A 17,541-nucleotide genomic window follows, 5' to 3' on the forward strand; every position below is an offset into this window, starting at 1 on the left:
CCAAGTTGCCCAGGCTGGTCTGGAACCTGTGGGCTCAGGCAATCCTCTCACCTCAGCCTCCCAAAGTGCTGGGATTATAGGCGTGAGCCACCGTGCCAGGCCAGTTTTGGATTTTATTTAATCACTGATGGGGTGTTGGACTAGGCAACGTGTGAATGCCTTTCCAGCTGAAATACTCCTGGCTTCCTGTCAATCAGTGAAAACATCCAGGAAGCAGGCTTTTGGGCTCCATGCTGCAAATAGACCATCCTTGGATGGTTTGGCCTGCTGGCCTTCTCCTGAACAGAGGTCTTAGTTCCTTAGGCAGTAGAATAAAGGACCACAGCCAACTCAAAAGACACCATAGTGTGTGCTGCATGTTTCTTCTGCTTTGGGAGTGGAAAATAGAAGGTCATTTAAATATTTACAAGTAGTCTTTCTATATCTTAAATTGTGACATTCAAATGAATATAGGAGCAAGCATTGTATGTTGTATAAAACACAGGTATATAAAACTAACTCGATTTCAAATAGCTTTCAGCAAACCCCCATTCTAGCAGATATGAGTGACAACAGTTTATTTTCTCCTGTGTCTTTTTTTTTTTTTTTTGAGTTGGAGTCTCACTCTGTCGCCCAGACTGGAGTGCAGTGGCCGCTCCTGGCCACCGCAGCCTCGCCCGCTAGGCTCCAGCGATCCTTCTAGCTCAGCCTTCCGAGAAGCCGGAATTACAAGCAGGCGCAACCATGCCCGGCTGATTTTTTGATTTATTGTAGAGATGAAGTCTCGCTGCCCAGGCGGGTCTCGAACCCGCGGGCTCAGGCAATCCACTCACCTCAGCCTCCCAAAGGCGCGGGATTACAGGCTGAGCCACCGAGCCCGGCTTCCTGTGTCTTTTCAATTTGTCTGTACAGCAGTAGTCTAAACCAGGCTCTGCAGGCACCATAACAGTTTATTATTTATTGTACTTCTGTATGCATTTTCTGTTCCTCCTGTGCGTTCTGAACTTCAGAATCTTGCCTTTTGTGTTGTCCAGTCACATAGATCACTTTGCCATCTGTGAGCCATTAAACCTTTTGAAGAGGGGGCTTTGCTGGTGGTATCACAAGACTGTGCCACTGTGAATCACTAGTGAGGACTGGACCAAAAGTGAGGGTCTGAAGACTGCTCTGAGTGTTCCCAAGGTGGGGAGCTGAGAGCAGGTGAGGAAATGCCTGGGGATTCCTGAGCGATTGTTCTACTTTTAGGAAGTGCCTGGGCTCTCCTATCCAAAGTATGCAGTTATCTTAAAACAGATTTTAAAAATTGTTTCCTTGTGAAGCAGTGCTTGTTTGCCTTTTATTGTTTTGTAGAGAAGGGTCTCATTTGTTTCCTCGGCCTCAAGCAGTACTTCTGTCTTGGCCTGCTTGGATTTCAGGTGTGACCCACTGTGCCTGGCCTCCCTTTGTTTCTTCTTACTGCACGTGATGGTGGTTCTGTGAGATTGATCTTGTATGGAAGTATATTAGGAACTGAAACACCTATCTAAGGCCTAGGATATGTGGTGCGGTGGTTTCCAGGGAAATCAACAAAAGTCACTTTGAAACTTAAATTTCATTGTTTGAGAATAGCTATATTTACATATGATTTTCTTCCATCTGACACATTTATTCTAGGAAAAAGCAAAATAAATTTGATTTTCACAAGTGACAAGGAATCTGGAAAACGGGTAAAACTTTATATACCTATGATCTGACATGTCCAGGGTTGGACAAGGTTCTGATGCCATTCCAGGCACATTAACATCTGAAGTCTAAGTCATAGAATCAGTGTTGGCCAGCAGGGCTTAGCAGTACTCAGGGTGCTTCAAGGTAGGGGATGAGGGTGGGACAGAGGGGATAAGTGCCACCTACTCTATCCTGGATGGAGCCCGGTGGTTTATTTGACAAGCACTGTAGCATGGGACTGTGAGGTGTTGGTTTGTTAACTAAGCATGGAAAGGAATGCTGAGCTTTTAATCACACTTGTGGCTTCCGGAGTGAGGACACAAATGCTGACTTATAGGCTCGGGGCATTTCACAACTCTGAAGATAAACTGCTTCATCTTCTGGAGGGTAATGTTACGTGCTACACAATGTGAAGGCTTATTTACCTTATGACTAGGGATTATTGGGCCAGTACTCTGTCTTTTAGACAGTCTTTAGGCCCAGATGCAGATTGTTGTGTGTTGCCTGCTCATGTGGTGGTTAAGTCTGTTACGTAAAGTGGTTGGATTTTTGTTTGAATCCGTTACTAGAGTGAAATGTCCAGGCAAGATTGGCTGCTGGGGAGGCTGGCATGCTTGGTATCCTGCTATGGCTGTAGTCCTTCAAGGCCTCATGGTTTTATTTCTTTGATTCTTGTCACACTCTTTATTATGCCTCTATACTGTTGAGAGTAAGGGAAAAGAGAGTAAACCAGAAGTAAGTATTCAGTAGATCAGAAAGCAGCTAAAGCGGTGGGTCACGTTCATTGTAGCTGTAACTGGTATTCAGTAGATCAGAAAGCAGCTAAAGCGGTGGGTCACGTTCATTGTAGCTGTAACTGGTACTAGATGAACCCCATTTGTTTGATTACATCCCTCTTGGGTCCTCCCATCCTAATTCCAAGGTAGCCTGTGTGGAGTGCACAGACCAGCTGAGTTTGCTTGACTTGTAGTGAGCTAAGATACAAGTGGCAGCATGTTAAGTGGGGATGCTAGAAGCCAGGGTTTGTGACTTCAGCAAGTGGGAACTGAGGAACTGTGGCAGCCACCAGCTCTGGGAAGCACACCTTAGACCTGTCCTGTGAGCTTCCCCATCTCCACCAGTGTCCACTGCCACTTCTGAGCCTGGTCCTTATTACTCCTGTACATGGAGCTGCCTGACCCTGACAGATAAAAGATTGGTAGAATGGTCAGTATTTGCAATTGCATTTCAGTTTATAGTTTAAGGTATTCTTGAAGGCCATGTTTGCCCAGTGGTAACTTATCAGAAGGAAGGAAGCTTTTATCAGGAAATATGCCAGAGCTAGAGTTACAGTTGTGATAAAATGAAGTCTTTCTGACCTTGAGGCTTTATCTTTGTTTGCAGAGATCTCATAAATGGACATGTGAGAAATAAGCCAAACAAGCAAATATTTCATAGGCATCGTCAAGAATTCATTTGGAAGAAAAAATACTTAGGCTGAGATCTCAGGACCATTGTTGAGTATGTATTGTGATCTTACTAATAGCTGACAGATGTTAAAAATCAAGTCCTGGTGACAACTTATTTCTTGGAGGAAAGCCATTGCTATATCGCTGTTTCTCGTTTTCAGTATTTAAAATGTTTCCAGTCACAGTGCTCAAGGAAAGAGGGAAGTGTTGAAGTTTTTCTAAGATAACAAGAGGAAAATAATTACATGGTGAATATATTTAGTCTTTTCATAGCTGACTGGACCCGATTTTCCAGTTTGCGAGGGTAAATTCATCAATTCTTCGTCTTGAACTGGTTTTCATTTTAAGAGGGGGATCTACAGGGGAGTTTTCCATCACACCCCCTTCACTTCATCCACTTGGCATTTTCCTGGTAGCCTGGAGTTGGATGGCCTGTCTACAATGGGGAGATGTGGTGCTTACTCCATGAGCCCCCTCATGCCTGGTCGGGCTATCAGCTGGACCTCCAGTTGTCTGCTTTTTAATTTACTTTTTAAAAAATTTGGTAGGAAAACCAATTTAATAACCTTTCTCTAATAACCCAGTTCTTACTAGTACTGCCACTGTTATTACTTGTTTTTTAAAAAACAAAAAAAATTTTTTGACCGGTGAAAATGGAGTAGTAGAGTATTCTTTTTCTGAATTTCCAGCTTACAAAATCAGGTGACTTTGTTTTCAGGGCATTGCTCATACTTGTTGCTGTGGGTAGCCACAGTGGGGTTCTGATGAGGGCCTTCATTAGTTTCTGTGATTCACTCTTGTATAGATTCCTTAATTGTTAGAAGCAGTGACTACATGTTAACAGACTTATTACTCTTAGCTCTCCACCCAGGATTCTACTCCTCAGGACTGTCTGACATCTCCCCAGGTTTTCCTTTCACATGTCTGTGTGGTCTAGTTAATGCTGGTTGAATGTTGTTTGTACTTAGGCATTTTCATGAGAAGTTCATGATCTTTGTCCTGTGTAGTTTAGGATTTCTTGGTGTTTAATCAAGTATTTGGTTAAATGTGTTTCATGTAGACATAAAGTATGTGGTGTACACGACAGTGGAGCCAGCAGGTGCCTTGTTCAGATTACAGAAATGCTTTGGATACACCCCTGCAGTTCAAATGAACTTGGAGGTTTCTCAAAACTGACTTTGTAAACTGTAAGCTGCTTTACAATAACTACCTCCCATTTTTGAAAGGATAATTTTTAGGGCCAAATGAATTTTGAGACTAATACTTTAAAAATGTGTTTCAGCTGAGATCTGTGTCAGTGGACCTGAATATTGACCCCTCGCTTCAGATTGACATACCGGATGCACTAAGTGAGAGAGATAAGGTCAAATTTACAGTGCACACCAAGGTAAGTGACAGAATGGCTTTCACAATCTGAACAATGCTGGTCGTAGCCTTATTTTTTGCAGTGACCATGAGAAGAGATTCCCTAAGCTGAAATGGTTGCTGTTTATGGGGCCGTCCTAGTGCTAAGGAACACTTGTAGTCAATATCAGATAAACACTTCAGCACCCCGCCGTGGCAGAGCCCCAGGGCCGTGGGCATCATGGGCCTTGAGTGTGACTTGTGCTGTACCCCATGAGGAAGCACACCAGGCATAGTGATGCATCCGTAGCCAATCCCCTATACAGTACAAAATTCATCTTTTTTTTTCCTATAAGTCGGGTTTACTCTCTAGCGTAGGCTGGAGTACAGTTGCACAATCACAGCTCTCTGCAGCCCTACCTCTTGAGTTTATGTGATCCTCCCGCCTCAGACTTCAAGTAATTGGGATGGGCATGTGCCACCTTGCCTGGCTAATATTTCCCATTTTTGTAGAGACAGGGTCTCATGTTGCCTAGGTTTTGTATTTCTCATGAAAATGACTGCTTAAGCAGTCCCTCTTCCCTTGGCTTCCCAAAGTGAGATTATAGGCATGAGCCACTATGCCAAACCCATCTTTGTTTTTTGTCCAAAATAAATTTCTGTCTGTAGCTTGGTTTTTTCCTGTTTACTGAGTTGGGAAGGACATGTCCCACAGTGTTTTTAACGCCTAGGTGACTTGGTTAGCATAATCAGAGGCTCAGGAGAAAGTGGTGACATCATTTCTGCCCAAATTGACCTGATCAGAGTAGGTGAAATAAGCATTCACTGGAGCAGAAAACAAGCCAAGGCAATTTCCAGAACAGTGGTAAACTAGCTACATTATTTTACTTTTCTCTTTTTTTCATAAAGTTCAGACTTAAAGATAGAATTAGGGTAGGGTTGTCATTTAACTTTATGGAATTTTTTACTAGTAGATTATTGCTTCTTAGGTTGTAAGCTTCAGAGAGGTGGAGTTTTGTGAAAAGAATTCCTTAGTGATCAGGTTGAGTCTTGAGCTATGACTTGTGTAGTGGTGCTGGAGATTATGTATTACTGCTCTTGTTCTTTTTGTTTATTTGTCCCACCCTGCCCTTTCCTTACCTCCAGGGAAGACTGATCTTGTGGCCCTGCTTCTGTTCTTTACTGGATCTTATTGTGATACTGTATTATGCAGAATTTTCCCATCATGCAGCCCAGAAACCTAAACCACTTTATCTAAAAGTGGTGGTTACCAGTTAACTCTCCTTCTGTTCTTTACAGACCACACTGCCCACATTTCAGAGCCCAGAGTTTTCTGTTACAAGGCAACATGAAGACTTCGTGTGGCTACATGACACTCTTATCGAAACAACAGACTATGCTGGACTTATTGTGAGTACGTTTTTAGAAAATCAAATAATTAAGCTAGTTTTTTCTACCTTGTTTGTTTTGATTAAGGAGACTTTTACAACCATTTTTTGTAATGGATTGTGAAGTCTGATTTCATCTTCCTACCAGAGCAATTGCTAATTTCATTGTTGGTAAAGTCTCAAAATGTGAAGACTAGTGTTAAGCTGTGAAATGAAGCATGCAAGCTAGAGGGCAGACCAGTGAATGATTTTGGTCTTTTCTAACTTGAGGTATGGTTTTTCTCTGGCATCTTCATCCCAGTGTCAGTAGATTTCTAGGAAACATCAGTATTGGTAATATTGTGTGATGAGATTTCTCAAGTGCTCAAGGAATAAAGGAGGCAGTTTTCAGCCCTTGATAATTAATTCTTACTTGCAGAAAAATAGTTGATTTTAAAGGAGATTTAATGTGTCTTGTCCTATAAGGCAGACTGAAGAATCTGCCCAAGTGATGATTTCTTTTTTTTTGAATTGGAGTCTCACTCGTACCCAGGCTCTAGTGCAGTGGCACACTCACAGCTACTGAAACTCAACCTGCTGGGCTCAGGTGATCCTTCCACCTCAGCCTTCCAAGTAACTGGAACTACAATTGTGAACCTCTGGGCTCAGGCAGTCCTCGCCTCTGCCTCCCAAAGTGTTGAAATAACAGGCATGAGCCACTAAATGATTTCTTAAAAATTGAACAGAATTGGTGAAGCTTGTGTTTAGGAATCTTGATGGTTAAACACAGTATTTAGCACTGATTGTACTAGTTCTGAACTGGCATTGAAGCAGTATAGCCACTATTGTGTTCTACAGATTGTCTGTAATGGGTAAAGTGAACACATGATTTTGATAAAATAAGTGCCCAACTGTGAGGAGGGCACTTGTAAATGGCAGCAGGAGTAAGGTTGAGGGACTGCAGGACAGCTTCCAGAGTGGTTGTCTCCCAGGCTCTGGCAGGAGCTTGAGTGAGGCACCAACTAGAGCGTCGCTGCTGGGGCAAGAAGAAGCAGCTCATGAGCAACCTGCCTCTTGCAGATCCCGCCTGCTCCCACGAAGCCAGACTTTGATGGCCCCCGAGAGAAGATGCAGAAGCTGGGAGAGGGCGAAGGGTCTATGACCAAGGAGGAATTTGCCAAGATGAAGCAAGAACTGGAAGCGTGAGTGGGTTTTCTCGGTGGGCACTGTCTTTTGAGATAGAGTAGAAATGTCAGGAGAACCTGACCAGTGTTTTTCAAATAGAGCTGTTAGCCTAGTGCTGTTTTCCAGAACTACATTTCACAGCGTGTGAGAACTGGTCTTATGGTCTCTGTACTTCATGCATTGATTCCTTAGAGGCCATCAACACCGCTGGATAGATGAGTTGTTTTTCCCCTATGTAGAGCTTAGGGAGTGTTGGCTGGTATTGTGAAGAAACCGTAAGAGAACAGGGTCTTGCTCTGTCACCCAGGCAGGAATGCTGTGGTGTGATCATAGCTCTCTACAGCCTCATAGTGCTGGGCTCCTGCTTTGGCCTTCCAGAGCTCTGGGATTACAGGCATGAGCCACTGTGCCTGGCCCTGGCTAATTTAAAACAATTTATTTGGTAGAGGTAGGGTCTTAAGCATGTTGCCCAGACTGACTATTGTGTCTTTAGAAGTCATTTTTTAAGCTGCTTATAATGTATAAAGCTTTTTTATCTGAAGTTTGGTTATTAGAAGTATGAGAGAAACTAGATTGTGTGAATGCTGTTACAAAGAAGCATTCTGAGTAACCACCTAGATGACTTGAAAGGGGAAGTCCAGGTTTACAGGCAGCATATTTTAATCTGGTTTTAATTTAATTATTTCAAGCAAAACAGATTTTTGAAAGGTTTCTTGTGAAACCATCCTTGCACTTCCTCATCTTGGCTTAATAGCATCACCCCTTTCCTCTTCCACTGTCAACTGCCCTGCCCCGAGCCACTGTGCTTTTAGAGCAGCTCTTACCCCTCCAGGTACTGACTCAGCACACACTGGAGTTCTCTCTTGACCAGCTCTGGGGTAAAGCACTGAGCACGATAAACCCAAGTTTCTACAATGAGGAAGTTTAAAGTGATCTTTCATGTCCAGATTGAGATAAAGCCACTTTATAATTTCTGCTAATTCCAAGTCTTATTGCATTCATGCAGTGTACATGGTTTCAGAATTAAAGGGTTTGCATAGTCTTACACGTTTTTGGTTACCAAATAACAGCTGGAGTTGCAAGTAGATTTGAGGACTCTCAAACTCAATCCATCAAGTTCAATTACAACATCACTTTCCTCCGTGACTATTCCACAGATCCCAGAATGACAACTGCCTTATTATTAGCCTACCAGACAGCAGGTAATACACAACAGTTCTGGGTCCAGTTGCAGTATTTTTACATAGTGGCATTAGCAGACAGAGTTAAATGTGAGAGGCATTAGTCAGGGATTTGAGCCATGCCAACTGAATATCACATGCCATCTCTTTTCAGGGAATATCTTGCTGTCTTTAAGAAGACTGTGTCTTCCCATGAAGTCTTTCTCCAGCGTCTTTCATCTCACCCCGTTCTCAGTAAAGATCGCAACTTTCATGTTTTCTTGGAATATTATCAGGATGTAAGGCATTTTTATTCCATTTCTATGATTCAGTTAAAGTGTTTATACTTTAAAAACATACTTGATAGTTTCTGGAAAATGTTTAAGTTCTGAATTTCATACACAGAGGAAACCTTGGTAGGTGTTACATCCCCTCTATTGTCATTTTTATAAGACTCTGCTTAATGAAAATTTTATTTTCTTTCTTCTTCTAAGTACTAGATTTTGCCTTTAGTTAAGTTTGGGATTGCTAACTTTTTTTTTTTTTTAATTGGAGTCTCTGTCACCAGGCTAAGTGCAGTGGCACACTCACGACCTCCACAGCCTCGACCTGCTGGGCTCAGGCGGTCCTTCTGACTCAGCCTTCTGACTCAGCCTCCCGAGTAGCTGGAACTACAGGCACCACCATGTCTAGCTCATTAATTTTTTATCTATCATAAAGACAAGGTTTTACCTTGTTGCCCAGGCTGGTCTCAAACCCGTGGGCTCAGGCAATCCTCGCCTCTGCCTCCCAAAGTGCTGAGGTTACAGGTATGAGCCACTGTACCCGGCTGGATTGTTAACTTTCATTATTATTTTTATATTATTAACATATTTCTTGCTACTTAATATATGTGAAAGAAGCCCTGAGTTAGAAATTTCTTCAATGTCTAATAACCCATGAAGCTTAACAGTGTGAATAGAACAGAACTAGTTTTACCAGGGATTAAAAAGCCACAAACACTTAATGCCTAGGTAGTTATACAAAATGCCTCTTAAGTTAGCTTTTTAGAATGAGATGACCTGTGTTTAGGTTTAGTTATTTTTTAGGTATTTTATTTTATTTTTTTGAGTTGGAGTCTCACTCAATCACCCAGACTGGAGTGCAGTGGCCACTCCCGACCACCTCAGCCTCGCCTGCTGGGCTCCAGCGATCCTTCTGGCTCAGCTTTCTGAGTAGCCAGAATTACAGGCATGCGCTACCACGCCCAGCTGATTTTTTTGATTTTTATTGCAGAGATGAGGTCTCGCTGCCCAGGTGGGTCTCGAACCCACGGGCTCAGGCAATCCACTCACCTCAGTCTCCCAAAGGTGCGGGATTACAGGCTGAGCTACCAAGCCCGCCTTTTTTTTAGGTATTTTAAACCTGGTGGTAAGACAGAATTAAACATATCTCATGCATGTGCATATCCTAATAAAAAAGATCACTTGGAATGTTATTGAGAACTTGATTAAGAGAACCTGAAAACTTCATTAAGAGAACCTTGGAAACTGCTTGCCATGAACGTTCTTTCGGGATTTTCTTCCTTTTAGCTAAGTGTCAGACGGAAGAATACCAAAGAGGTGTTTGGTGGCTTTTTCAAAAGCGTGGTAAAAAGTGCTGATGAAGTCCTTTTTTCTGGAGTTAAGGTAAGTGGCTTTGGGCTGTTTGAGAAAATTCTAGACTTGATGGGACTCCGTGACCTTATTTCCCTTTGGAAAAGATACTTGTGAGACCGTGGTTAAGCGTTAATGTTTTCTTCAAATTTTCTTATTTTTCATCTCATTCAATATTCACTTATTTTCCTAAAGCGCCTTGTTCTCCCAGGAGAAGGTGACATGAACCTTTCTACACTTGTCTTCATTTTCTCCTGTAAGGAGAGATACCACTCAGTAATTCTAAAAAGAAAATAAGCTAAAAGATCGGTATTTTATGCCATTCTCCAGAACTACACTGTCCAGTATGGTGACCACCAACCACAGGTGGCCGGTGAGAGCTTGGCATGTAACTTAGCTGGCCTGATCAAGGTTCCAGATGTGACATTGCATTTACATACTGGATTTCAAAGATTTAGTGTAAAGAAAAGAATGTAAAATGTCTCACTAACAGTGTTTGTGTGTTGAAATGATTATATTTTAGATATGCTGCTAAGTGAAATTAAAGTTAACGTCATATGTTTTTACTTCATAATGTGACTACTAGAACATTTCTAAATGGTATGTGTGGCTTACATATGTCTGTTGAATATTGTGGTTCTAGAAAATATAAATTAATACCCAAGTCTCATGACCTTCATAGATATATTTATTTCTTCACTTCTCAGGCCTTCCCCTTCCTTTTTTAAAAACTTAATTATTATTTTTGAGTCGGAGTCTCACTTTGTTGCCCAGGCTGGAGTGTAGTAGCATGATCATGGCTCACCACAACCTCAGCCTTCTGTGCTCAGATGATCCTTCCACCTCAGCTAATTTTGTGGGGGGTTTTGTAGTGATGAGGTTTCACTATGTTGCCCAGGCTGATCTTGAACTCCTGGACTCAAACAGTCTTCTTACCTTTACCTCCAAATGTGCTGGGATTACGGGCATGAGCCACTGTTCCCAGCATCCTCTTCCTTTTTAATTGGGTTACCTTGACAGTTAGTGTCTGCTGTCTGGCTTTGCTACTCCAGGGAGCTCAGAACACAGATACTAAGTATAGAGGGCATTGTCAGAAATTTGGAAACTTTTGGACTAATTATCATGCAGTTTATGGTGTGTAGTACTGTCTTGTGTCCATGCATTGTGGGATATTTAGCATCCCTGGCCAGTGCCTGCTGAATGCCAGTATTACCTCCCATTCTGAAACCAACCAAATTTTATTTAAAGTCACTCACATAGATGCAGGTATCCAAGGCTAGGTGGCAGTGTCCACCTGCTGGAACCATTGCCCTGGCGCTGAAATTGGGTCTTAGAGGGAATGCTAGAGTTTTACTGGCTATTGACAAACTGCTCTTCAGTGTGGCATGCTCTCTAGACATTTTCTGCTAGCTCTTGGTTTTTGCCAGCCTTGGGTATGAAATAGTATCATACATTTGTAGTTCCCTCATTTGTGGAGATTAAACTTGCTATTTATAAGTGTATTTGCCATGTTTCTTCTAATGCAGAACACATGTTCCCATTCTTGAAATGTCTGCTTCTTCAGTCTTTTTTCCTGCCTTTTAGGAGGTAGATGACTTCTTTGAGCAAGAGAAGAATTTCCTTATTAACTACTACAATAGGATCAAGGATTCCTGTGCAAAAGCTGACAGAATGACCCGATCTCATAAAAGTAAATACTGCCCACCCGCTAGCCACTTAGAGCTTTGCTGATGTGCCCGCTCTACTCAGATGACAAAGGGCTGCCCTTGTTTCTGCAGATGTTGCCGACGATTATATCCACACTGCGGCCTGCTTGCACAGTCTGGCTGTAGAAGAGCCCACGGTCATCAAAAAGTGAGTGTTGGGAAAGCGTTTCCTTTTACTTGGTTGAAGAATGCTGAGTGGTGTGTTTGAAAGGATATGAGTTGTGACCACGTGGTTTGGGGTCTGCTCTGGAGTTGGGCGAGCTCATTACAAAAGTCTCCAGTGCCAGATCTTCAGGTGTCCTCTGTACGTAAGACGCCCAGCGTCTCTTCCCTGAGTGAACAGCTGTGGTAGCCTTCGTCTGTCACCTGCCTCCGCTTTCTCCGAGAGTCGATTGCCTCCATCTCTTCTGGCAAGGTGGCGCTTGCCATTCTGCCTGGCAGTGCCCTGGGCTGCCCTGGTTAGTGTGGTCATGAGAATCAATGACACTAGTCTCATCTTGTACTTATTTGTGTGTATATATGTGTTTCCAGTTTCTTCATCTTGGGCATTCCTAATGTCAGAGGGTCTTCTTAACAGGTGGTATTTCTTCTGACTTGAAACTGAAAGGCAGGCTAACGGCACGACCATGACAAGTTAAGTAGTAGCATATTGATTATGTTAATATCTAGAGCTCATTAGAACCTGACCTTGGTTAACACAGCACTGACATTTAACCTCTTGCACTTGGATACATCTCACATACCACCTATCAGCAACTTGACTGCACTCTTTAACAAAATAATGAAAATTGAATCACTTCATATTAAGTAGTATGTTGGGAACCAGTTATTTTACTGTGATGATATCTGACTTATACTGGAATTTTGGACATTGAGGAACTTTTATATTTTATATCTTACATCTTAATTTTTCTAACAGGGTAATGTATGAAACAGTCACTGACATTCATCACAGGCTCATTGATAAGCATTGTGCAATAGTAATTTGTTTGGCGTCTACTACCTGCCCTGTTTTCTTATTTGAGCAGACAATGAAGTCTCCTTTTCTTCCTCCCACATTAATAATATGTAATTCTTTATCCAGTCTGTTGTTCAAACAAGATGTGAAAGGACACACTCATGATTATATCTTAGTAGATATTCCATCTCTTTATTTGCTTTTTCATGCAATTTGAATGGAAAACTTCAAGGAAATACATTTTTTAAAAACTGCTGTATGGTCACCAGCAATCTCTATGTCCCAAGAGGGTATATCTAGATTTACAATGTTTTCTCATAGGGGACATCCGAGTGCAAGGGTTAATAAGGATTTGCCATACACATGTCAGAATGACTAAGGGGCACAAGAGAGGCTGATGCCCCTGAATGTGCCTGTTTTTTGTGACCACTTTATGCTATTTGGGGCCAATGGCAATAAAAAAGCACTACTTTAAAATTAATCCTAATGTGCCAAAGGCTATGAGTCCTGAGTTTACATTTATGTCTTAGCATATTAAGCATATTACTAAGATTATATTTCACCAACAATTTACAAACTTAAACCAAAAATTCTCTGTATTTTCAGGTACCTGCTGAAGGTTGCTGAGCTGTTTGAAAAACTTAGGGTAAGAGTTTTGTGTTAGTTTTCATAATACTTATTTTATAATCTGTAGGTTTCTTACTTGATGGTGACCTTTACTTTTTTAAATAGAAAGTGGAGGGTCGAGTCTCATCAGATGAAGACTTAAAGCTGACAGAGCTTCTTCGATACTACATGCTCAATATAGAGGCTGCTAAGGTAAGACAGGTGGCTGCGCACATCAGTTGGACAAGACCACCTTGCCAGGACTGGAAGCCTGAGGGGAAAGGCATGCTCTCTTTAAAAAGGAGAGTTACTTTATACTCAGGAGTAAGATGGGAGTTTATCAGATTTGTTTGTGTAAATGATAAGTCTTCTTAAAGCTCATGTTGTTGGCGGCACTGTGGTGGGGGAGTGGAGTAGACAGGTAACGGTTTTGGGGATGATAGATTATTGATGTGGGATATATACACAGCATGCCAAAAGGCTGTTTCTGAGGCAGAAAAGGGTTGGGGGTTTGTAAATAGGTTGGTACTGAGTTGTACTTGTCCACTGCAGCCTTTGAACTCAGTACTACTTAAAAACATGGTAAGCAAAAGAATCTTTGGGAACTATGCATTCTTCACTGTCAGCATTGCCCTGACCAAAAAAAGCATTTTAATTTTACATGAAATGTGTTCAATTAGATAACAATTTACAATGGGTGGGCTGTTTCCTCCTGCCTCATTGTCCAGTTGTGTTTCAGCAGCACAGCACTTGGCCCACCCCCAGTAATTGTGCATATGCTTTGATACATGATGTTTGATTTTACCTTCAGTTATCGAATTAGCTGAAAAACACGTGTTCACTCTGAGTTTGTTTTTTTTTAAATCTGATTTGTATAAAGAGTCTTGCAAGAGCTCTCCACAGTTCTGTCAGTGTTGCCACTCACGTTGCAAGAGGACATTGGCATTAGGGTGCTTGGGTTACTGTTTTAGACTGGCTTCAGTATTTAGTACGTGTACATGTTGATTTTCTTCTTAGGATCTCTTATACAGACGCACCAAAGCACTAATTGACTATGAGAACTCAAACAAAACTCTGGATAAGGCCCGGTTAAAAAGCAAAGATGTCAAGTTGGCTGAGGGGCACCAGCAGGAGTGCTGTCAGAAATTTGAACAGCTTTCGGAATCTGCAAAAGAAGGTCAGCAAGACATTCTTCTGTACTTGTATTTGGAAATAATTTCAGACTTGGGAAAAGTTGCATCTAATAGTGAGAAAGCCCTGGTGTGTCCTTCACCCATCATAGCACGTTGCCTGTCTGCTTTATCCCTCACACACGCATGCTCTCCTGTGGCTCCTGCGTGCTTAAACATGCACCCCTAGGTTTCCTTAATTCGGGATTAAGTTGCACGCATCGTGGACCTTTGATTAAAAGCAACATTGTGTATATCATGGGGCTAAAACTCCTGACATCCCCGCAGTATCCCATGGGTAACTTACAGTCTCATCTGCTCCTGTTGGTGTTTGTCCCAATAATCCTCCACCACAAAGTCCAGTCTAGGATTGCATCTAGTTCTCTTAGCTCTTAGGCTCCTTTGCTCTGGATCAGTTCTTGTTTGTTTTTAATGATATTGGCCTTTTTAAAGAATGTAATCTCTTTTTGTCAACTAATAACAGTGTTCTATTTTATGGTTTGCTATGTATCCTGACAGTGTAAGTAAGCGGCCCTTCTGGTCCCACATCTGAGGACATCTGTATCCTTCTCTACTTCATCTGTGGTGTTGATTTTGATTGCCCATTCAGGTGGTGTTTGGTTTCTGTGGGGACAGTTGAAGATGACGCATATATCCTGCTCTTCCTCAGACCCCCTCCTTAGATACTGATGATTCTTTCCAGAACCCACCTTTACCCTGGTTGCAAAAAAGACGATTTCCCTCTCCAAGTCATCATCTCATGGCATCCTGCTACAAACAGGAGCCTTCTCTTTCATGAATACTTTTTTTCCTCTTTAATAGAGTCATGGATTTCTGGTTTTGATCATGGTTTGGAATTAATTACGACTAAATTATTTGGATGCACCAGACTTTGTCACTGGAGCACCTGTAAACTCGCATGTGTTGGTAACCTTCACCCCTTTTCTTTGAGCAGTTGTTCTGTGCTAATGTTAACTCCTCCTACTCCAGTCCTAGAATTGACCGTTGCTTTGGGGTGCCAGGATTCTTAGAGAATAGTTATCAAGACCTGGGTGTGCTAGGTGTGCTCATTGTTCTTGGGTATCTCTGCTTCTAGAGCCTTCAGTGGACTTGAACTGGGAAATGTGGTTTTGTGTGCACATGCACATTTCAGAGATCAGGTGTCCATGCTGACGTCTCAGTTCCAGTCCCTGCCCACAGGGTCTTCCCTGCCTTGCCCCATTTCAGAGCAAGGGACTTTTTAATGTATAATAGATGAACATTATATTGTATATGTGTATAATAGATACACATTTCTACTGAGCATGAGCGTAATATGTTGTCTTTCCCAGGAGGACCATATGAATCTTCCCTGGAGTTCTCAGGAGTCATGAAACATGCCAGAGTAGATGTTGGAGTGTATCTCCCAGAATGTTGATGTCATTACAGTGGGACAGTGCACCTGACTCAACCCAACCCCCTCAGCACAGGGTCCATGAGAAATGCCTGTCTCATTTAGTTTTCTCAGAATGTTCTTGTTTCCTTGGGGTAGGAAAATCTAGATATATGTAAATGTTCTTATAATAGCAATGGTCTATCGAGCAGCAAGCTAAAAACTAGAGTTCTAACCATTTGTCTTGTTTTGGGTTTATTCAGGACTTTAATGTTTTAACTGTAAGGCACAGAAATTCGTGGCAAATGTCATGTGGACAGCTCATGTGACTGTCTTGGATTCTTCCAAAGTAACCTTTGTGCTGCCCTGTTGTTAAAGCAAATTCTTTTTTTTTTTTAGAGCAACTAATTGAAATTTGCAAGGAAAAGTACACACTTGAAACACTAGTGAGTTGAAATGTTAAGTTATTCTGTAGGCCAGTTTTGTGGCTCTGACAGTTTCGGAGAAGATGAAAGAAAAACCACGGGATTTAAAGTGGTGCCAATTTAGGCCTTTCTTGACTACCTAAGGTTTTCTCCTATGGTGCTTGATTATATCCTTTGTATTCAAAATGCAAGCCTGAGTATACTCCAGAAGTGTACAGTATTGATAGAATGCTGATATGGCTGCCTCTTAACCTGCTTGCCTTTGGTACAGCTCTGGGATTTATAGCTGGGCTGAATAGAGTTGAGTCAGTGGAAGGGATGTAGCATGAGTGGAGGTGTGGATGGTTGGTGTCAAGCCTGGTCCTATGTGCAGGGTGGGAGGAGCACTGATCTTACCCCTGGGAAGACCTGTAGAACCTAGGCTAACCAGGGAGTTGTCCTTAACATACATCTCCATGTAGTGCTGGCACTAGCCTACTATACCTATACAATTTGTGACTTTACTTTTTAGTGTCTGCTTGCATTGTAGTTTTTTGGGACAGCACTGTAGAGACAGACAGGAGGGTGACCTGTAGGTTCTTACCAAAGCAGTGATGGCCAAAGTTTTACCAAAGTAAAACTGCAAAGCACAATTGTGATAAATTTAATAAAGGGATTAGAGGGAGGCGTGCGTGTTCTTGGTATATACTAATTTCTTTAATTTTAGTTTTTGAAGACAAGGGGTGGGTCACTGTGTTGCCCAGTCTGGTCTCAAACTCCTGGGCTCAGCAATCACCCACCTCAGCCTCTCAGAGTATTGGGATTATAGTCGTGAGCTACTGTGCCCAGCTTACTCTAATTTTTAATAGATAATTAGTCCTGAATTCTGATGGCAATAGGAAAAGATAGAAAGGTGAAATTTCATACTGATCATATGTGAAGCAAATCTATCCTGAGCACAAGAGTATTTGCACTGTTTTCTTTCTTAAAATTTCTTAAAATATTATCTTTAGTTGACAAATCGTATTGCATTTACGTAATACAGTGTTGTGATACTTTGAAATGCGAATATAATGTGAAGTGATCAAGCCAATTAGCGTATCTACTAATTTTTTTTAGTGATAAATTTGAAATTCTTGTTTGTAAGTGAGATCATGCAATATCTGTCTTTCTGTGCCTGGCTTATTTTGCTTAGCATAATGTCCTCTAGATTCATTCAAGTTGTCCCAAGTAGCAGAATTTTGGGTTTTTTGGGGTTGTTGTTTTTTTTTTGGTGAGTTGGAGCCTCTGTCACCCAAGCTGGAGTACAGTGGCATGCTCACAGCCACTGCAGCCTTGATCTGCTGGGCTATGGTGATCCTTCTGCCTCAGTCTTCCAAGTAACTAGAACCACAGGTGTGTACCACCATGCCTGGCTAATTTTTAAATTTATTTTAGAGAAGAGGTCTCATCAAGTTGCCCAGGCTGATCTCGAACCCCTGAGCTCAGGCAGTTCTCTCACCTCT

The 17,541-nt window shown here is 41.9% G+C and overlaps 1 protein-coding gene across 2 annotated transcripts in view; it reads left to right on the forward strand.

Annotated features, from left to right (window-relative positions):
• Positions 1 to 17,541, forward strand: part of SNX5 (sorting nexin 5) — a 29,566-nt gene that overhangs the window by 8,891 nt on the left and 3,134 nt on the right. For both annotated transcript variants that reach the window (XM_008059781.1, XM_021713232.1), the window contains exons 3-12: positions 4,414 to 4,518; positions 5,775 to 5,885; positions 6,923 to 7,044; positions 8,363 to 8,486; positions 9,759 to 9,854; positions 11,406 to 11,511; positions 11,600 to 11,675; positions 13,092 to 13,131; positions 13,218 to 13,304; positions 14,109 to 14,268. In XM_008059781.1, the coding sequence (XP_008057972.1) occupies positions 4,414 to 4,518; positions 5,775 to 5,885; positions 6,923 to 7,044; positions 8,363 to 8,486; positions 9,759 to 9,854; positions 11,406 to 11,511; positions 11,600 to 11,675; positions 13,092 to 13,131; positions 13,218 to 13,304; positions 14,109 to 14,268 (1,027 nt within the window). The remainder of the gene's footprint in view (positions 1 to 4,413; positions 4,519 to 5,774; positions 5,886 to 6,922; positions 7,045 to 8,362; positions 8,487 to 9,758; positions 9,855 to 11,405; positions 11,512 to 11,599; positions 11,676 to 13,091; positions 13,132 to 13,217; positions 13,305 to 14,108; positions 14,269 to 17,541) is intronic.

The sequence above is a fragment of the Carlito syrichta genome, unplaced genomic scaffold (assembly GCF_000164805.1).
Source record: "Carlito syrichta isolate Samal-C Ts95f unplaced genomic scaffold, Tarsius_syrichta-2.0.1 Scaffold304359, whole genome shotgun sequence".
Taxonomy (NCBI): Eukaryota; Metazoa; Chordata; class Mammalia; order Primates; family Tarsiidae; genus Carlito; species Carlito syrichta.